Here is a 21876-nt window from a genome sequence, read left to right as displayed (position 1 = left end):
CAGCAGAGATGTTGATTTATTCACGAAATCAGCAACGCGTTTCGGGCTTACTCGCCCTTTGTCAAGCTGGAGTTTTTATGAACACATACTGCTTTTATACATATGCTTTTTAAAGTGAAACACCCTAAGTGGTGACATCAGCAATCACATCTTCATATATATATATTGACCGAGAATTTTCCTAAAGAACTACTTGACAACCAACCCTACTATCACTTCAGGAAAAACTTAAAATTGTTTCTTCTCAACAAATTCCTAAATTAATTCACCTAAGCTACTGTCCTTGACCTACCGCATACCCCGTCTAACACACTCTCTGATCACTCTGACCTCGATCCTAAACCCTCCTCTGGATACCCAGCCCCACAATACACTGTATTAATATTCGCTCCCCACCTGCATCCATCTCTTGTAAAGGAGCCCTGTGTACCTGCTTGTTGCACTATATTGTGTGACTTTTCTCTCCCACTTCTGCTACGAGTACTGTACCTGATGTAAACAATGTGCATGTAACTCTTGTAAAACCCTATCCTATGATGATAGCTGCTGTAATCGATCTATATGTAACTCTTGTAAAGCGCTGTGGTGCCCTTGGCTCTAATTCACGCTATATATAACTCGAGTAAATAAAATAAATTAACAAAAAAAAAACATATAACTATATATGTGTGTATTTTAATGAAATAGTATATCGATTGGCTATATTGAAGGTGTGTAAAAACAGAGTAAAAAACAGTAAATACAAACATAAATAAAAAAGACATAAATATGTAGACACATAAATAAAAAAATACATAAATACATACATACATAATTAAAAAGTACAGAAATACTTACACACATAAATAAAACATAAATAAATACAGACATACATACACATATATGCCTAAATAAAATATACATACATTCACACATACATTTATACATAAATACGTGATTAAAAATGTATATATACATACACACATAAATAAACAAATGCGGAAATGCAGACATACATCCACATATGTTCATCAATACAAAAGTACATAAATACATGTGCACGCATAAATAAATAAAACAATACATAAATAAATGCGCACACACACACACAAGTACACAAAAAAGCGGTTACGGAATATATTGTACTAGCTCACTACCAGTTAAAAACTGAACGGCAGCTGTGTGAAATGTTTGATGACAGTGCACGATAGTGAAGACCGCACGAGTGTCGCTTCTGCTCGGTGCTGAGAGCCGCGGCGGCCGCTTCCTGTCAGCAGCAGTTCAAGGCCAGGTTCGAGCGCTGGCGGCCGTCAGTGCGCTTGAACTTGACCGGCCGCCGTCCTGCAGCCCAGGGCTGGCTGAGCTCCGCTCTGCAGCGCGGGGAGGGCTGGGGCGCCCTCTTCCCACGGTTGGCAGCGGCCTGCCCCGCTCTCCAGTGCGGGGCCGGGCCGTGCGTGGGAGGCAGGCTGCGCGTCCCCTGCTTGCTCAATCTTGGCCGTGGGCCAGCTTTGACGTTCTCGCCTGATGCTCCCGGTGTGACGGGGGCTCAGCTGACTCGGCGGTCACGTGAGGCCAGACAGTGCTGCGCTGCACAGGAAACTGTACTCTGTGCATTAATAACAGTCTGTGCAGTGCACTGTACCAGTCCACCGAAGGCTCGTGCGAGTGCAACACTATATGTCTGCGCGTGCCCGGCGGTGCCCGAGGAGAGAGGTGCACAGGGCAGCTGCTGCACAGGGGACACCACTGAAGCACCCCAATACCCCAGAGCCATGGCATGGACGTCATACCAGCTCTTCCTGGCCGGGCTGATGCTCGTCACCGGCTCCATCAACACCCTGTCTGCCAAGTAAGTAGGAGCGGCGGGCATCCCTGCGGGCGTTTCCAGGGGAACCCTTCTCTCATGGTCACTCTTCTTTTGACACTTTCCCTACATGGATGTGATCAAAGGTGGCCCTATTTTTACCTATTATTCTCCCATTTTAATATTGTTATGCATAAGCCAACATCTTGTTTTTATGCACAAGCCAACGTCGTAGAACTCCAATGAAATCTAAGGGTTTAGGGACTGGAACAGGTGTGCATCCTGCTGAGTCTGTCCTCTGTGTTTTGTTATCCCCCCTCTTCTGCTGTGTGATAGCACGGTAGGTGCCTGCATGCACTTTCACCTGTACTTACGGTTCTGTAAACCCCGGGGACTTTTGTCGCGAGGCGTGCCATAGCATAAACATATATATACCCGCAGATCTGTAATGAACCCAGTCTGGAGAAAAAAAATCATTATTTTTGTACAAATATGTGATTCTTCCTTGGAGTTACTCCTTGTTGATGGCTTTACCTAGAGTGCACTCTAGGCAACTTACATTTTGTAATTTGATTTATTTTGGATAGTTTTGAACCTCAGGCGTCTCTTATGTGGCACCTGGGCGCTCGCTGTACATAAGAGACTTTCTAGAATCAACAGGGCACGATTCCGGCCTTGGAGAAGGGTCTTCCATTGGCCAGGGGCAGACGTTGTTAAGCTACAGAATGTTCTAAATTCGCCACGACCGTGTGGCCGGTAGTCCATGGTGGTCCGAGGCAGTGATCGCAGACAGTCGTCAAAAAAGGCAACGGGAGGTGTTTTGCTGCGTTCTGGACTGTTTGAGAAAGTCTGAGCCCCAGGGGTCTGAGAACCCGCGAGAGCTGCTCTCAGAGTCTGAGAGCATAACAGGTTTTTTGTAGTTTTGGTGTTTAGAAAGTTCATGAAAATCTGTATACACCCCAGGGATGTGATAGAGCAGATTCTGCATATAACATTCACTCGGGCAGTGTTTGTCACTTCTTGGAAACTAAAAATGAGAACATTTTACACATTGAGTACCAGAAATGTCAGACTGTCGTGCATTTCCCCAAGTACTCCTGGGATGTTTGTGGATCCTATGAAAGCTACTCCGAGCACAGGAGTAAACTGTGGGAGGACACTTTCCCACTCTGCCCTTTGTGAATCGGGTCCTTGCTGTCTTGGGAAACGCCTTCTGGTTCGATTTTTGGCAGACATACTCGGTTAAAGCTCGTGCAGAGTGGATGAATGATGAACGGGGTCTACTTCCCAGGTCAGGGGTGGGGGCTATTTGTAAGCATGGACACCAGGTACAATAGTGCTACCCGGGCCTGCTATTCGTGCCCCTGAGTGACAATTCCCTTCCTAGCCCTTGACTCAGTGCTCCTAGAGGCATTGCAAGGAAGAGATAGAAAATTAACCTTGTCTTGAGTACTCTTTCTTTTCAAATAGAAGCACTGGCTGTCCAGTGGTTTATTAAGTGCTGTTATTTTCTGGACTAAGTTCTGAGTCTTTCCCTGATACCATGTCCCTGAGCAAGCCTTGTGCTGCTGGTCCCTGCTACCCTAAGGGTCAGTCCTTCAGGGCTGTACCTGGTGCTCAGTTCTGGCTCCAAGCGATACCAAAGGGGATGATGGACGGAGCGTTGGAGCACATCAAACACTCACCCCAGTCCCTAGGTTTAATGCATCATCATTCTTTAGCCCACTCTGCCACCCCAGTTCAGACAGACATGGCCATATGCAAATCAGTCTGACCCTGTGGCTCATGGGAACAGTCCAGCCTGAACTGCCAAGCCATGCCTTCCCTGGACCGGAAACAAGCTTCCGAGGACCGGTTTCTGGCATTACAGCCGTCTTCAGCCAGGCTTGCTTGAATCCAGTGGCAAAGTGAGCAAGGGACTCACGTCTGAGCAAACCCTGCCAACTTAGGGCGAACAAAGCGATACCAAAGGGGATGATGAACGGAGCGTTGGAGCAAATCAAACTGGCTCCAGCTGTGAGGTGAGGCCCCCAGACCACAGAGGTGAAAGGCTCTCATTGTCACAAGTGAGGCAGTAATGCCTGATTGCCCTGGGATTCGAGAATAATTCCAACAGCATTCTTTGAGCAATAAAAATGAGTACAAATGGAAATATATATATATTTTTTTTTAATTCATGGACCCGGTGCACTCTAGGACAAGCGACACATGGAAAAGCTTTCTGGTAAAAAAAAACTTTCATGATAGAATGTTTGTAACCAAGTGCAGGCTCACTGTTAGCACTGAGACAAGAACCAATAGCGCAGAATGGGAGGATACATCTTCTTTTAAAGTGCCTCTGGGCTGAGCCTGCTTTTGAAATATATAAACACCTTTTGCAGTACCAGTGCAGAGCCCTGATCTGAGTGAGAGCTGGGGAAAATAGCCTCATCTGCCCTTCCCTTGTAACTGCCTGGGGCAGCTGCCCAGGTGAAGTAATCCTTTCTGGAGCCGTACCAGCAGAGATGAAGCAGCATATTGGAAACAGGGAAAGCAGATGTAAAGTGGTCCGTGATGGAACAGAGAGAAGCAAATGCAAAGCGGGCTGTGGAACAGGGAGAAGGAGGCAGATGTGAAGTTGTCTGTGGGGCAATCAGTACCATCAATGGCAAAGTGGTGTGTGTTAGAATAGGTTCCAGCAGAGGTGAAGTGGTCTGTGATGGAAAGGGTACCAGCAGAGGTGACGTGGTCTGTGATGGAAAGGGTACCAGCGGAAGTGAAGTGGTCTGTGATGGAAAGGGTACCAGCAGAGGTGAAGTGGTCTGTCATGGAAAGGGTTCCAGCAGAGGTGAAGTGGTCTGTGATGGAAAGGGTACCAGCGGAAGTGAAGTGGTCTGTGATGGAAAGGGTACCAGCAGAGGTGAAGTGGTCTGTGATGGAAAGGGTACCAGCAGAGGTGAAGTAGTCTGTGATGGAAAGGGTACCAGCAGAGGTGAAGTGGTCTGTGATGGAAAGGGTACCAGTGGAAATGAAGTGGTCTGTGATGGAAAGGGTACCAGCAGAGGTGAAGTGGTCTGTGATGGAAAGGGTACCAGCAGAGGTGAAGTGGTCTGTGATGGAAAGGGTACCAGCAGAGGTGAAGTGGTCTGTGATGGAAAGGGTACCAGCAGAGGTGAAGTGGTCTGTGATGGAAAGGGTACCAGCAGAGGTGAAGTGGTCTGTGATGGAAAGGGTACCAGCAGAGGTGAAGTGGTCTGTGATGGAAAGGGTACCAGCAGAGGTGAAGTGGTCTGTGATGGAAAGGGTACCAGCAGAGGTGAAGTGATCTGTGATGGAAAGGGTACCAGTGGAAATGAAGTGGTCTGTGATGGAAAGGGTACCAGCAGAGGTGAAGTGGTCTGTGATGGAAAGGGTACCAGCAGAGGTGAAGTGGTCTGTGATAGAAAGGGTACCAGTGGAAATGAAGTGGTCTGTGATGGAAAGGGTACCAGCAGAGGTGAAGTGGTCTGTGATGGAAAGGGTACCAGCAGAGGTGAAGTGGTCTGTGATGGAAAGGGTACCAGCAGAGGTGAAGTGGTCTGTGATGGAAAGGGTACCAGCAGAGGTGAAGTGATCTGTGATGGAAAGGGTACCCAGGGAAGTTAAGTGGTAGTGATGGAAAGGGTACCAGCAGAGGTGAAGTGGTCTGTGATGGAAAGGGTACCAGCAGAGGTGAAGTGGTCTGTGATGGAAAGGGTGCCAGCAGAGGTGAAGTGATCTGTGATGGAAAGGGTACCAGTGGAAATGAAGTGGTCTGTGATGGAAAGGGTACCAGCAGAGGTGAAGTGGTCTGTGATGGAAAGGGTACCAGCGGAAGTGATGTGGCCTGTGATGGAAAGGGTACCAGCGGAGGTGAAGTGGTCTGTGATGGAAAGGGTACCAGCAGAGGTGAAGTGGTCTGTGATGGAAAGGGTACCAGCAGAGGTGAAGTGATCTGTGATGGAAAGGGTACCAGTGGAAATGAAGTGGTCTGTGATGGAAAGGGTACCAGCAGAGGTGAAGTGGTCTGTGATGGAAAGGGTACCAGCAGAGGTGAAGTGGTCTGTGATGGAAAGGGTACCAGCAGAGGTGAAGTGGTCTGTGATGGAAAGGGTACCAGCAGAGGTGAAGTGGTCTGTGATGGAAAGGGTACCAGCAGAGGTGAAGTGGTCTGTGATGGAAAGGGTACCAGCAGAGGTGAAGTGGTCTGTGATGGAAAGGGTGCCAGCGAAAGTGAAATGGTCTGCGATGGAAAGGGTACCAGTGGAGGTAAAGTGGTCTGTGATGGAAAGGGTACCAGCAGAGGTGAAGTGGTCTGTGATGGAAAGGGTACCAGCAGAGGTGAAGTGATCTGTGATGGAAAGGGTACCAGTGGAAATGAAGTGGTCTGTGATGGAAAGGGTACCAGCAGAGGTGAAGTGGTCTGTGATGGAAAGGGTACCAGCAGAGGTGAAGTGGTCTGTGATGGAAAGGGTGCCAGCAGAGGTGAAGTGATCTGTGATGGAAAGGGTACCAGCGAAAGTGAAATGGTCTGCGATGGAAAGGGTACCAGTGGAAATGAAGTGGTCTGTGATGGAAAGGGTACCAGCAGAGGTGAAGTGGTCTGTGATGGAAAGGGTACCAGCGAAGGTGAAGTGATCTGTGATGGAAAGGGTACCAGTGGAAATGAAGTGGTCTGTGATGGAAAGGGTACCAGTGGAAATGAAGTGGTCTGTGATGGAAAGGGTACCAGTGGAAGTGAAGTGGTCTGTGATGGAAAGGGTACCAGCAGAGGTGAAGTGGTCTGTCATGGAAAGGGTACCAGTGGAAGTGAAATGGTCTGTGATGGAAAGGGTGCCAGCAGAGGTGAAGTGGTCTGTGATGGAAAGGGTACCAGCAGAGGTGAAGTGGTCTGTGATGGAAAGGGTACCAGCAGAGGTGAAGTGGTCTGTGATGGAAAGGGTACCAGCAGAGGTGAAGTGATCTGTGATGGAAAGGGTACCCAGGGAAGTTAAGTGGTAGTGATGGAAAGGGTACCAGCAGAGGTGAAGTGGTCTGTGATGGAAAGGGTACCAGCAGAGGTGAAGTGGTCTGTGATGGAAAGGGTACCAGCAGAGGTGAAGTGGAAGGGTACCAGCAGAGGTGAAGTGGTCTGTGATGGAAAGGGTACCAGTGGAAGTGAAATGGTCTGCGATGGAAAGGGTACCAGCAGAGGTGAAGTGGTCTGTGATGGAAAGGGTACCAGCAGAGGTGAAGTGGTCTGTCATGGAAAGGGTACCAGTGGAAGTGAAATGGTCGGCGATGGAAAGGGTACCAGTGGAAGTGAAGTGGTCTGTCATGGAAAGGGTACCAGTGGAAGTGAAGTGGTTTGTGATGGAAAGGGTACCAGCAGAGGTGAAGTGGTCTGTGATGGAAAGGGTACCAGCGGAAGTGATGTGGCCTGTGATGGAAAGGGTACCAGCGGAAGTGATGTGGCCTGTGATGGAAAGGGTACCAGCAGAGGTGAAGTGGTCTGTGATGGAAAGGGTACCAGTGGAAGTGAAGTGGTCGTGATGTAAAGGGTACCAGTGGAAGTGAAGTGGTCTGAGATGGAAAGGGTACCAGCAGAGGTGAAGTGGTCTGTGATGGAAAGGGTACCAGCGTAAGTGAAATGGTCTGCGATGGAAAGGGTACCAGCAGAGGTGAAGTGGTCTGTCATGGAAAGGGTACCAGCGGAAGTGAAGTGGTCTGTGATGTAAAGGGTACCAGTGGAAGTGAAGTGGTCTGTGATGGAAAGGGTACCAGCAGAGGTGAAGTGGTCTGTGATGGAAAGGGTACCAGCGTAAGTGAAATGGTCTGCGATGGAAAGGGTACCAGCAGAGGTGAAGTGGTCTGTGATGGAAAGGGTACCAGTGGAAGTGAAGAGGTTGTGATGTAAAGGGTACCAGCGGAAGTGAAGTGGTCTGTGATGGAAAGGGCACCAGCAGAAGTGAAGTGGTGTGTGATGGAAAGGGTTCCAGCGGAGGTGAAGTGGTCTGTGATGGAAAGGGGGCCAGCGAAAGTGAAATGGTCTGCGATGGAAAGGGTACCAGTGGAGGTAAAGTGGTCTGTGATGGAAAGGGTACCAGCGGAGGTGAAGTGATCTGTGATGGAAAGGGTACCAGCGAAGGTGAAGTGGTCTGTGATGGAAAGGGTACCAGCGGAAGTGAAATGGTCTGCGATGGAAAGGGTACCAGCGGAAGTGAAGTGGTCTGTCATGGAAAGGGTACCAGTGGAAGTGAAATGGTCTGTGATGGAAAGGGTGCCAGCAGAGGTGAAGTGATCTGTGATGGAAAGGGTACCCAGGGAAGTTAAGTGGTAGTGATGGAAAGGGTTCCAGCGGAGGTGAAGTGGTCTGTGATGGAAAGGGTGCCAGCGAAAGTGAAATGGTCTGCGATGGAAAGGGTACCAGTGGAGGTAAAGTGGTCTGTGATGGAAAGGGTACCAGCGTAGGTGAAGTGATCTGTGATGGAAAGGGTACCAGCGAAGGTGAAGTGGTCTGTGATGGAAAGGGTACCAGCGGAAGTGAAATGGTCTGCGATGGAAAGGGTACCAGCGGAAGTGAAGTGGTCTGTGATGGAGAGGGTACCAGCAGAAGTGAAGTGGTCTGTCATGGAAAGGGTTTCAGCAGAGTTGAAGTGGTCTGTGATGGAAAGGGTACCAGCGTAAGTGAAATGGTCTGTGATGGAAAGGGTACCAGCAGAGGTGAAGTGGTCTGTGATGGAAAGGGTACCAGTGGAAGTGAAGTGGTCGTGATGTAAAGGGTACCAGCGGAAGTGAAGTGGTCTGTGATGGAAAGTGTACCAGCATAGGTGAAGTGGTCTGTGATGGAAAGGGCACCAGCAGAAGTTAAGTGGTAGTGATGGAAAGGGTTCCAGCGGAGGTGAAGTGGTCTGTGATGGAAAGGGTGCCAGCGAAAGTGAAATGGTCTGCGATGGAAAGGGTACCAGTGGAGGTAAAGTGGTCTGTGATGGAAAGGGTACCAGCGGAGGTGAAGTGATCTGTGATGGAAAGGGTACCAGCGAAGGTGAAGTGGTCTGTGATGGAAAGGGTACCAGCGGAAGTGAAATGGTCTGCGATGGAAAGGGTACCAGCGGAAGTGAAGTGGTCTGTGATGGAGAGGGTACCAGCAGAAGTGAAGTGGTCTGTCATGGAAAGGGTTTCAGCAGAGTTGAAGTGGTCTGTGATGGAAAGGGTACCAGCGTAAGTGAAATGGTCTGTGATGGAAAGGGTACCAGCAGAGGTGAAGTGGTCTGTGATGGAAAGGGTACCAGTGGAAGTGAAGTGGTCGTGATGTAAAGGGTACCAGCGGAAGTGAAGTGGTCTGTGATGGAAAGTGTACCAGCATAGGTGAAGTGGTCTGTGATGGAAAGGGCACCAGCAGAAGTGAAGTGGTGTGTGATGGAAAGGGTTCCAGCGGAGGTGATGTGGTCTGTGATGGAAAGGGTGCCAGCGAAAGTGAAATGGTCTGCGATGGAAAGGGTACCAGTGGAGGTAAAGTGGTCTGTGATGGAAAGGGTACCAGCGGAGGTGAAGTGATCTGTGATGGAAAGGGTACCAGCGAAGGTGAAGTGGTCTGTGATGGAAAGGCTACCAGTGGAAGTGAAATGGTCTGCGATGGAAAGGGTACCAGGGAAGTGAAGTGGTCTGTGATGGAAAGGGTACCAGCAGAAGTGAAGTGGTCTGTCATGGAAAGGGTTTCAGCAGAGTTGAAGTGGTCTGTGATGGAAAGGGTACCAGCGGAAGTGAAGTGGTCTGTGGTGCTGCTATAGGGAGCAGTGGTGTTCACATGGTCTGTTGTGGAGTGAGAGGCAATTAAGATATGTTTTTTTTTATGAGGAATGATGAACAGGATGGAAAAGTGGCCTATAGGGAAGCAGGAGCATCAGAGGCCCAGTGTTCTATGGAAAACCAAATAAATGACTAGAAGAATGAATGAATGAATGAATGAATGAATGAATGAATGAATGAATGAATGAATGAATGAATGAATGAATGACGTGACTTGTACGGCGCACAGCTACTAGAGCTTTCCGGCGCTAAGGTAGCACACTCCATAAGAAAAGGAGGCAGAGTTTATTATTTAAACAGAGGGGTTTTTAATTGTCTAGGGACTACTTTTTTGTCTGGGATGCATCTAATGAGGAGAGGAAGAAAGAGCATTCCAATTTTAACCAGCAAGGCCGTATATTCCATCCCAGCATTGCATCTGTGCCTCTCAACACGTCAGAACTCAGCACCAGTGCAGTGACCTGACCTGTTGGCAGACATTTCAGTATTATTATATGCTACTTCCCTTATGCGAAGCTCCTCCCACAGGCTGTCAGTGAGCTGGGGGATCTTGTCAAAGAAACAACTACTATGAACTCTCACACTATAAAATGGCCGTCGACTCAGTGCATTTCATTGTAAAATAAAACAATTCTCCCATGTTTCACTCCAAATCTGCTTATTTGGAGAGCTCACTTGTGAGTTTTAGTGTGTTTTCTAGAATAACACTTCCTGCACAGTTGTTTAGCCGGAGTATTTGCTTTCTACTTAGCAAACATCATGGCAGTTCCAGGAAGGACGCGTACAACAGGAGGTAACCGTCGCCCTGGTCACAGGCCAGGAAGCGCCTTGCCTGCTTTCACTTCATTGCACCTGAGATAAGCACTCCAGACTAGCGTAAAGAGCTGGTTACCTGATCACTGTTGTAGCTGCTGCAGCCCTGTATACATACAATGATGACGTCTTGGCCTTGCCCTTTGAGGCCTGCCTTGGCGGCAAAGCTGTCTGTTACCTGAAGTACTTGACTATATTTGCATTTGACCTGTTATTATCACTTTTTTTATACTGGCCTATTTGGCTCTATTCCGATGAGCATTCTCCCCTCACCGCCATCAATTCGTTGTTTGTTGTAGCTTTCAAAAGCCTATGCAGTGCTTGCATTGCAAAACAGGAGAGGCTGTTTTATTACTATTGTCTTTTTTTCACTGCAGCAGGTTTAGTTAATGTTTTATCTACTGTTAGACCTGACATCCTCCGTACAACGTTTTTCTTTCACCCAGTGTTGTCTGAAATTCGATTTTGTTGGCATTAGGACTCTGTGCGCTCTAACCAGTGCCAAAGTGCTTGCGCTCTTTCCCAAAACAAAGTAAAACTAGCCTACTCCAGATTTACACATTTAATTTACTTATAAGTCCCTAGCAATTACTACATATACACAAAGTTAGTAAATTAAATGCTACTAGACGGCAGCACTAATAGTACCACCCACTACAGAAGGCCTTTAAAACGTGTTTCAGGCCTGCCATTTCAGCCTGTACTGCAGTATTAAGCTGCTAATTCGGCCAGGCAAAATAACATTTTTGCCGTGGCCTAAATCTTCCTTTTTAAAACATACAAGTCACACCTAAGGTGGGTCCTCAACAGCTCATTGGGCAGCATATAAAAAGTAGGATATGTGTTTTTGTTTTACATGGCCTTGTAGTGAAAAACCCCTACTTTTCTTTTTCACTACGGTTGGGTCTATCGCTCCCATTGGATAACAATTGGTTACCTTGTTACATTTAATAAGTGCTAACGTTTGATTGAAATCAGATTGAGCTGTCAAGGTTGAACACAAATTATAATATGAAATTCTCTTTAAGGGTAAAATTGGACTTTAAGTCCAAATTTTGAATATGACACTTTTAGAAAGTTGTACAAAAGGGGGTGGTTTTGTACCGCTTTGTTCGCCATAAGTTGGCAGGGTATGCTCAGACGTGAGTCCATTGTGTTGTATATCACGTGTATAACACGAGATAGCACGAGGTATGACTCGTGTCTATCTCGTGTCTGTTGTCTACCGTTCGGTGCACATGCTGCTGCATCTTTTGAAGGTGGGAGTTGGGAGTAGTTTAGAATGATGTAGTTATAACTTGTTCGACTGGACTCAATGCAAGACGTGTTTCAATAAACACCTTCATTCACAAACTTCCTTGCAAAATGTAATTCTTAACTTCACCTTGCTCGCTTTGCCACTGGATTTGAGCAAGCCTGGCTGAAGACGGCTGTAATGCCAGAAACCGGTCCTAGGAAGCTTGTTTCCGGTCCAGGGAAGACATGGCTTGGCAGTTCAGGCTGGGCTGTTCCCATGAGGCACAGGGTCAGACTGATTTGCATATGGCCATGTCTGAACTGGGGTGACAGAGTGGGCTAAAGAACGGTGATGGATTAAACCCAGACCTGTTGACTGTGTGAGTGTTTGATTGTTTCAGATGCTCCGTCCATCACCACCCCCTTTTGTACCGCTTTGTTCGCCATAAGTTGGCAGGGTGTGCTCAGACGTGAGTCCCTTGGTCACTTTGCCACTGGATTCAAGCAAGCCTGGCTGAAGACGGCTGTAATGCCAGAAACCGGTCCTAGGAAGCTTGTTTCTGGTCCAGGGAAGGCATGGCTTGGCAGTTCGGGCTTTATCCCATTTTTCTAAATTGTTTTGAGAGTTTTCTTGTGTTGTGTTTTCACTTTATTACTGTTTGTATATTACATAAATACTTTACACTTTGCCACTAAGTTAAACCTAACTGTTTTTGTGCCAAGTTACCAGAGGGTTAAGCACAGGTTAATTCAGTGACTTTTGTGGTTCACCCTTACAAGGACTGTGGGTGTTGCCTGAGTGCATCGCCCACCCCCTCCAACCAATAACCCAATTTCTTACAGCCAAGAATGGTGCATATATTCCCGCTCTGTTTCCCCCATTTTCCTTTACTCTCTGTGCCTATTCATTTTCCATTTATGTTTCTTACCTGTTGCTTTTTTCCCCTGAATTAATGTTGCTATTGTTTTCCCCATCTGGCTTCTATCTATTATTCTTCCTCCTCTGTTTTCAAATGAAAATCTGATAGGTCTGGCAATCATGAGCTGGCACATGCCAACAAAGCTATGGACACATTTCTATGTGCCAGCATAATGCCATACCTATTGGCTCTGCCAATGCTTGTTTGCATTGAAGTAAATAGCAGATTTTCTTACTACTCCGTGTATTGACCTGGTAGCAGCAGTAAGTACACCGAACTGCCAAGTAAAGTACAGAATCACCGTTAATGAAATTCCAAAGATACACACGTGAGCCATGCTGCAAATGTGAGGCACTTTTAACCACTCCTAGCGCTCAGAGCAAGAAGCCACGAGCACTTCAGTCCCAGGGCTGATGTGATAAACTCTTTTTTCCCTGCCACGGCATGGCCAGCAGTTCTCAGTTTCTTTTCATGCACTAAAACCGTGCTTTTTTTAGTGCTTGTATTTTGCGTTCACTCGCTTTGTAAAAGTGAAAGTAATGGGCCCGTGTTCCTCGCCCACGTGCCACGAGTGGCTCTGCTCCCGGGTACGGTCATTGGCCCCGCTGCTTGCAGCCAGGAGCTCGACGTCGGTGCTTTCCACTGTGGTTCAATGTTCTTGTTTTGTTCTGAGCTCATGTGTTTTTTAACAGCAGTGAGAAGCAGCATGCGTTATTTTTCAGTGTTCCACTGTCAGTGCAAGCACCATGACTTTTGAGTGTTTTAGGGTTCCATTCACTTCAGTTGCAAAGCTTGTGCGTGTTTCAGGGTTCTACTCACCTCAATTGGATGGCTTGTGCGTGTTTCAGGGTTCTACGCGCCTGAGCTGCGGTCACCAAGAGCGCCAGGGTTCTACGCGCCTGAGCTGCGGTCACCAAGAGCGCCAGGAAGCTTTAGAATGGAGCTCGGCACTAGTTTGATCAATCACGCGCACGCAAGGCATACTTTATCTATCCGTGCTTCCCTTTCAGTGATAAGCAATGAAAGGACGTTATAAACTGGTTTTACTGCTGCACTTCAGGCTGGGTCGGCTCAGCACAAGTCCAAGGTTACTGTCTGTCGTCGCAGGACACATCAGATTTCAATATCGCCCTCAGTAGGCGAGTGTTTTCACCTTAGAGTTTTCATTTTGTTTGGTTCATATTTTAAAGAATCCGTCATAGCTTAAATTAGCGATTCTAAATCTGGCTCCTAACTGTACTAAATTATACTTTTTTTCTAGTCATCCACTCAGAGTCAGCCCTTGGGGTTGTGTTGTGGGGGCGCACGGGTTTTGATTATCAATGGAGATTTTGAAAGAGCGCACTGTGCTCGCCAGTTATCTGATCCTTTCCATCGTGCAAAGCATTATGGGTTTCCGGAGATAAAGACCAGCAGTGATGTCTTAATCCCCCACCCTGCACATCCATAGTCTTTTGGTGCAGGTAAACATGCTGTCCTGTCCATCTGCCTGCATAAGCTCTGTCCTGTCCATCTTCCTGTCTGAGTCCATCTGACCTCTGTCTACCTGAGCTGTGTCCTGTCCATCTGCTTACCTGAGCTCTGTCCTGTCCATCTTCCTCCCTGAGCTCTATCCTGGCCATCTGCCTGAGCTGTGTCCTGTCCATCTGTCTGCCTGAGCTGTGTCCTGTCCATCTGTCTGCCTGAGCTGTGTTCTGTCCATCTTCCTGCCTGATCTCTGTCCTGTCCATCTGCCTGCCTGAGCTCTGTGCTGTCCATTTGCCTGTCTGAGCTCTGTCCTGTTGAGCTGCCTGATGAGTTCTGTCCGGTCCATCTGCCTACCTGAACTGTCCTGTCCATTTGCCTGTCTGAGCTCTGTCCAGCCCATCTGCCTGCCTGAGCTCTGTCCTGTTCACCTGTCTGCCTGATGAGCTCTGTCCTGTTCATCTACCTGATAAACTCTTTCCTGTCCATCTGCCTGCCTAAGCTCTGCCCTGTTGATCTGCCTGATGAGCTCTGTCCTGTCCATCTGCCTGCCTGAGCTCTGTCCTGTTGATCTGCCTGATGAGCTTTGTCCTGTCCATCTGCCTGCCTGAGCTCTGTCTTACTGCGCTCTGTCCTGTCCATTTGCCTGTCTGAGCTCTGTCCTGTTGATCTGCCTGTTGAGCTCTGTCCTCCCTATCTACCTGTCTGAGATCTGTGCTGTTCCTCTGCCTGTCTGAGCTCTGTCTGTCTGAGCTCTGTCCTGTCTATTTGCCTGACTGACCTCGGTCCTGCCCATCTGCCTGTCTGAGCTCTGTCCTGTCCATCTGCCTGCTCGAGCTCTGTCCTGGCCATCTGCCTGCCTGAGCTCTATCCTGTCGATCTGCCTGATGAGCTCTGTCCTGTCCGTCTGCCTGATGAGCTCTGTCCTGTCCATCTGCCTGCCTAAGCTCTGCCCTGTTGATCTTCCTGCCCGAGCTCTGTCCTGTTGATCTGCCTGATGAGTTCTGTCCTGTCCATCTGCCTACCTTAGCTCTGTCTTACTGCGCTCTGTCCTGTCCATTTGCCTGTCTGAGCTCTGTCCTGTTGATCTGCCTGATGAGCTCTGTCCTCCTCATCTACCTGTCTGAGATCTGTGCTGTTCCTCTGCTTGTCTGAGCTCTGTCTGTCTGAGCTCTGTCCTGTCTATTTGCGTGACGGACCTCTGTCCTGCTCATCTGCCTGTCTGAGCTCTGTCCTGTCCATCTGCCTGCTTGAGCTCTGTCCTGGCCATCTGCCCGCCTGAGCTCTATCCTGTTGATCTGCCTGATGAGCTCTGTCCTGTCCATCTGCCTGCCTGGGCTCTGTCCTGTCCATCTGCCTGCCTGAGCTCTATCCTGTCGATCTGCCTGTCTGAGCTCTGTCCTGTCCATCTGCCTGCTTGAGCTCTGTCCTGGCCATCTGCCTGTCTGAGCTCTGTCCTGTCGATCGGCCTGATGAGCTCTGTCCTGTCCATCTGCCAGCCTGAGCTCTGTCCTGTACATCTGCCAGCCTGAGCTCTGTCCTGTCCATCTGCCTGCCTGAGCTCTGTGCTGTCCATCTGCCTGTCTGAGCTCTGTCCTGTCCATCTGCCAGCCTGAGCTCTGTCCTGTCCATCTGCCTGCCTGAGCTCTGTCCTATCCATCTGCCAGCCTGAGCTCTGTCCTGTCCATCTGCCTGCCTCAGCTCTGTGCTGTTCATCTGCCAGCCTGAGCTCTGTCCTGTCCATCTGCCAGCCTGAGCTCTGTCCTGTCCATCTGCCTGCCTGAGCTCTGTGCTGTTCATCTGCCAGCCTGAGCTCTGTCCTGTCCATCTGCCTGCCTGGGCTCTGTCCTGTCGATCTGACTTACGTAGCTCTGTGCTGTCCATCTGCCTGAGCTCTGTGCTGTCCATCTGCCTGAGCTCTGTCCTGTCCATCTGCCAGCCTTTAACGGTTCTTATAAGCATCCTGCATTCATTACCTGGACACAAAGAAAGTATTTCCGGCAGTCCAAGTGCAGGAGTGTCCAATCCCCTCCAATATACACCGCTGGTGAAGGGACTGGGTACAGAGGGCTTCATTGGTACAAAAAGTGGATCATCCCAACCATTGCGGGTGAAACAGCCCTGCCAAATTAACCAGTTACCAATTGTCACTAGCAAACAGCTGATTCTAATTAGACTCCTATGTATCAGGGATTATTTGGTGATAATGGACTTGGACAAGAGAATGCCCGAATTAAGGCCAAACTGGACATCGAGAAAATTAAAAATGCTATACAAAAATGTTGTCTGATTTTTAATACTCCTCCTTTGCAGAATAATCCTGCAGCAGCCAACCCGTTCATTTGTAATATGAAAAGATAAACAGGGTGGCACCTAGGCAGAGTACAAGGATATGTGCATGGAAGTTCCGATGGAACCGTACTTCTGTACTTGAAGTCTTCTGACAGTGGAACTGCAGTAAAGTATTTTTAGGTCTGACCAAAATCATACGTAATTTACCTCCAAAGAGGGGCCTTTTATCAGTTGGCGTCATCTATTACTCTGAAACTGTAACGTCCACATTGTGTCCACACTGTGACCTCCACAATCACTTTTTGGTTTGCTCCAGTAAAGCATTAGACAGTGGGCAGTCCACTTTATCCATTGGCTCCCTTCTCTTTGAGTGACTGCACAAAACATGTGCACATTGTGCATATCTGCCTTAAATAGTTCCTTTCTCTTTAGAGACAGGACTGGTTCAAATGATGCTTTTAAAATATTTTTTTATTAACTTTTAATAGTAGCTATTTCTTTCATCTGCACCTCAGTGTCACGGTGGACATTACATTGTAAATGGTTTGGCCCATTGCAATGACATGGGTTTGGTACTCCCACATACGGAGGGAGTATTTGTATTGGAAGAAGAGTGGGAATATAGCATGGTGAAACTTTGGTCATTGACTGGTTGTGCCTGAGATTTCTGCCACATGAATATGGGAGGAAATGCGGTTCTTGTACCATGAATTTGATGTGTGCAGAGCATTTGAGGTAAGACAACATGTTAGTATCCAAATAAGCAAAACACACAAGATGATGGACGTAATGCTGCACATTGGCAAAACATTCACCCCCAATCACAGATCTGGGTTTAATCCATCGTTATTTTGCTCACCACGCCACCCCAGTTCAGACATGGCCATATGCAAATCAGTCTTGACCCTGTGCCTCATGGGAACAGCCCGAACTGCCAAGCCTTGTCTTCCCTGGACTGGATAAGCCACACCACCCTGGAGTTTCCTGTGTCTTTAGGTTGCAGAACTGCCAAAGGTTGGTCGGGGTGCATGGATGCCAGGGAATCCCGGGCCCAAATTTTGCAGCTCTCCCCCTGAAAAGAGAGAGAGGAAATTGGAAATTTGACATTTACAGGGTATTCAAGGTGAGAAAGTGTGCTAGGATCCAGGCAAGTCCATGATCCTGGATTCCCCACAGTCTCTATGTTTCAGAAAATCCCATGGTTGGTATGGTTCCCTGGATGCGGGCTTATCCAGAACTGTAGTCCTGCAGACATTCCATATGGCAAGTAAGACATGGTTAGGCTTTCTTTGGGTGCAGTTTCACACACGGATTAGCAGAGAGAGGGTTAATCCCCCATTTTGCCTCCCACTCAGGACAGAAATACTTTCTGTTAGCCAAGGGTGGGACCAAGTAGCAAGATAGTCCAGCACCCCAGCCCTTTCCTTTACTCATCCCTTTCCATAGCAGTCCGGTGGACTTTAAAGCCCCTGAGTGGAAAGATTTGGGTGTTGAGGCCATACCTACACATCCCAAGAAGCATAAGAAAACTCACCAGACCATCAAAAAAAGCGAAAAACAAAATGAGGTGCTGGAATTACCCATCCTGGCATTGGGTTGCAAACCCCACCCTTAGGCACCTGAAACGATTTCTGCCAGTAGGAAGATTGGAGGGTTCACCTCCTATCTTCCTTTACCCTCGGTTGCAGGGGGCAGAAATCCCACTAAATGCCAGGGATTGGTGTCCAAAAAAGGAATGGTGTGAGGCATCACCTCTTTTTGGGATTGAGTCCTAGCCCTGGGCTCCAGGTAGTCAATGGGAGGCAAAATGTAAGTTTACCCCCTCTCAGCTGGCCCATATATCAAAACTAGACCCTATGGAAGCCACATTTATTATTGCTTGCACTGGGGTTTGCTACAGTATGTGGGCTCAAGGCACCACATGGCAGAACGACAGTTCAAGGCAGGGGTTTGCTTAGGATACCAAAAATATCATTCAAAAGTGTCAGGATCCTTTGATCCTGCCATCAGGTGGCGCTATTTGAATTATATTTGTGAACCTTCTGCCATCATAAACATTTTGAAACCTGTGCTGCACTTCAGTGTTCATTCCACGAGTTTACAAATCCTCATGGAAATTAGATCCGCTCCAGAACCTATTCCAGGGTGTACGTACCATCTCCTAATGCATTATTGTACTTGTTTGCCTTGCCTTAGCCTTTGATCTGGGAGGAACTTGGAACTTGATCTGACCCCTTCCAGCATACCGATGTGCTAACGAAAAGAGATCAGCACCCTCTTGACCAGCATTACTTCAATGTTGCTGATACATGCTGTTGGTACTGTCCCATTTATGAATTATTCACATGTGAATTAATTGTTTTAAGATCAATTTTATTGTGTCTTCTTTTGCATTTTTTCAAAAATATTAACATATTTTCTATTATTCCTTATACATTATTTGAAAAACATCATATAAATAAAGATGGTCTACAAATACATTTCGAAATTCTTTCTATGTATTGTGACACAGTAAGATATGTTTCTTTGGTATTGTTAAATCTTTGGATGCGTCTCAACATATGAGTTCCTTAATCAAATATTGACTCTGTAGCTGCCAAGTCTGCGAGGATGCCAGAATCAAGCTTTTAGGTCCTAGGTTGTCAGAGGTCAAAGGCCTGCAGCAGGACTACAATTGGAGTTCCTTTAGTTCCATCGGGAGGAATCCGTTAGGGATGTATCGACCAGCGTCTGGTGTGAACGCGCCAGAAGCTGGTTGATACATCCCTAACAGATTCTTCCTGATGGTACTAAAGGAACAACCTAAGACCTAAAAGCTTGCTTCTGAAATCCTCACAGACTTGGCAGCTACGGAGTCAACATTTGATTGAGGAACTCATACGTTGAGACACATTCAAAGATTTTTGCGCATTCTGATTTGATAATTTGAGACGCATCCAAAGATTTTTGCGCATTATGATATGAGGCCACGCCTCTGGATCTACATAGAATCCTTAAAGACCAGTGCGCCCTAATTAGGGATGTCCTCACAACCCCTGTAAGTCTTCCCCTCATACCCTCCTCTGAAAGTGACTTAAATACTGTTCTGTGGTCCTGAAGAAGGTGACAGGCAAATTTTTTGCCCATACCGAAACATGTGTTGACCTTTTGTTCGAAAACAGATTCCAGTTCACAACACCGCAGTGGACAATATCACATGCTGTTTCTCTGCTGAGGCTCGTGTTGATGTGCAGCCTTATGAGACACTTGTATGAATGTTGAGTATGTAAATGTTATAGTACGAATTAAAGTAAGAATGAGAGGTTTGGGTATGTAGATAGTTGGTCTATCGTTGATGGTACCATTGTGTTTTTAACAATACCAAAGAAACATATCTTACTTATTGCGTCACAATACATAGAAATAATTTTCAAATATATTTGTAGACCATCTTTGTTTATATGATGTTTTTCAAATAATGTATAAGGAGTAATAAAAAATGTGTTAATATTACAAAAATAATAAATAAATAAAAGATATGCAAAAAAGACACAACAAAATGTATCTCAAAACAATTCATTCACATGTGAATAATTCATCATAAATGGGACGGTACCAACTGCATGTGGCATCAAATTTGAAGTAATACAGGTCAAAAGGCTGCTCATTTCTTTTCTTTAGCAGTTTATCCCCCTGCACCCAGGCCTAAAAGTATTTCCTTAGGGGGGTCACCTTTTCATACTTCACACGAACTCTTGCCATGCCCTGAAACACATTTCGATCCCTGTTTCACGCCAGAGTTTTGTTCTGCCCACTGGTTTCTTCCTTGAACTTCAGTGCGCTCCTTCAGGGACATCACAGGAGGGGGCTACCTTTACTGCTCTCACTTGTCAGCTGTTATTTCGACCTTGGCACGCGCTGTGTGCGCTGCAGGACCAGAGCTGCTGTGCGATTTTAAAATACCTCGTTTTTCTATTTAATTTGGATTTATTTGCATTTCCCCTGCTTTTAAACCGCGCCTGGCCCTCACCTGCACTCTAACTTGTGGGAACCACACCGTTGTTGGGCGGGTCCGCATCCTCGCGTAATTGTCATCTTAGTAGCGCCATTTTGGAAGTACTTTGTGCCGCTTTTCGGCGCTAGCAGGTAGGCTTGACGCTCTAGTCGTCAGAAGGACGCTAGGCGTGTACTTAAGCCAGGTAAACTGTAGGCTCCCCCTTGTCAGCTGTTATTTCGACCTTGGCACGCGCTGTGTGCGCTGCAGGACCAGAGCTGCTGTGCGATTTTAAAATACCTCGTTTTTCTATTTAATTTGGATTTATTTGCATTTCCCCTGCTTTTAAACCGCGCCTGGCCCTCACCTGCACTCTAACTTGTGGGAACCACACCACTGTTGGGCGGGTCCGCATCCTCGCGTAATTGTCATCTTAGTAGCGCCATTTTGGAAGTACTTTGTGCCGCTTTTTGGCGCTAGCAGGTAGGCTTGACGCTCTAGTCGCAGAAGGACGCTAGGCGTGTACTTAAGCCAGGTAAACTGTAGGCTCCCCCTTGTCAGCTGTTATTTCGACCTTGGCACGCGCTGTGTGCGCTGCAGGACCAGAGCTGCTGTGCGATTTTAAAATACCTCGTTTTTCTATTTAATTTGGATTTATTTGCATTTCCCCTGCTTTTAAACCGCGCCTGGCCCTCACCTGCACTCTAACTTGTGGGAACCACACCGCTGTTGGGCGGGTCCGCATCCTCGCGTAATTGTCATCTTAGTAGCGCCATTTTGGAAGTACTTTGTGCCGCTTTTCGGCGCTAGCAGGTAGGCTTGACGCTCTAGTCGTCAGAAGGACGATAGGCGTGTACTTAAATCAGTCATGCAGACGCGCAGCGGTCACGCGCTGCGGGGACGCCAGATTGACGCCGGAGTTACGCCAGAGTTCAGCCCGTCTGCGCCCGTCCGCGCTGAGGACGCGCTGCAGGACGGGCTGGACCCTGGGACTCCCGGCGTTTCCGTGTCCCCCATCCGGGAGGATTTGTTTTGTAACCTTTTGTCCCTGAGACCCCCTGCGCTCTGCTGCCATCATCGGTTTAGACCCGAGGTATTGCTTCGGGCCCGTTCGTGTCCTTCCTGCACTATTTCTTTTACTTGCTCTACTCAGACCCGTATGCATCCTATCCCCTCTGCGCCTGCCAGTCATATCTCCCAATCCAAACAGGGATTCTTGATCAATGCACGCTCTTTGATCAAACATGGGATTGAATTTCACGACTTTGTTGGCTCGAGGCATCCCGACTGGGTCTTTGTCACCGAAACGTGGGCTTCTGAGTCCTCTGGCCATGATCTGCTTTTGGCCATACCTGAAGGATACACCTTCCTAAGGTTAGATAGAGAACGCTGTAGAGGTGGTGGAATAGCCATTTTTTTTAAATCTACTCTCTCTTGCACCATAAAACCCCTATCGGTCCCTACTGATCCCTTTGAGGCACTATACTTTTGTATTGTGCATACCCCGGCGAGTTCCTTTTCTGGTATTTTACTCTATAGGCCCCCCGGGTCCAGAGCTAACTTTTGCCCAGAACTTTTTAGAATTCTGGAACCCTATTTTGGCAGACCTC

At 47.6% G+C, this 21876-nt stretch overlaps 1 protein-coding gene across 1 annotated transcript in view; it reads left to right on the top strand.

The window, feature by feature from the left end:
* The first annotated feature begins 1438 nt into the window (after positions 1–1438).
* SLC35F6 (solute carrier family 35 member F6) overlaps positions 1439–21876 on the top strand; it is a 153383-nt gene continuing 132945 nt past the window's right edge. Inside the window, exon 1 of the mRNA XM_086928059.1 lies at positions 1439–1828. Within this exon, the coding sequence (XP_086784185.1) occupies positions 1752–1828 (77 nt within the window). The 5' untranslated portion in view covers positions 1439–1751. The remainder of the gene's footprint in view (positions 1829–21876) is intronic.

The sequence above is a fragment of the Lissotriton vulgaris genome, chromosome 6, assembly GCF_964263255.1.
Source record: "Lissotriton vulgaris chromosome 6, aLisVul1.2, whole genome shotgun sequence".
NCBI lineage: Eukaryota > Metazoa > Chordata > Amphibia > Caudata > Salamandridae > Lissotriton > Lissotriton vulgaris.
Note: the sequence above shows the minus strand (reverse complement) of the source record. Positions and strands in the feature narration are given on the sequence as shown.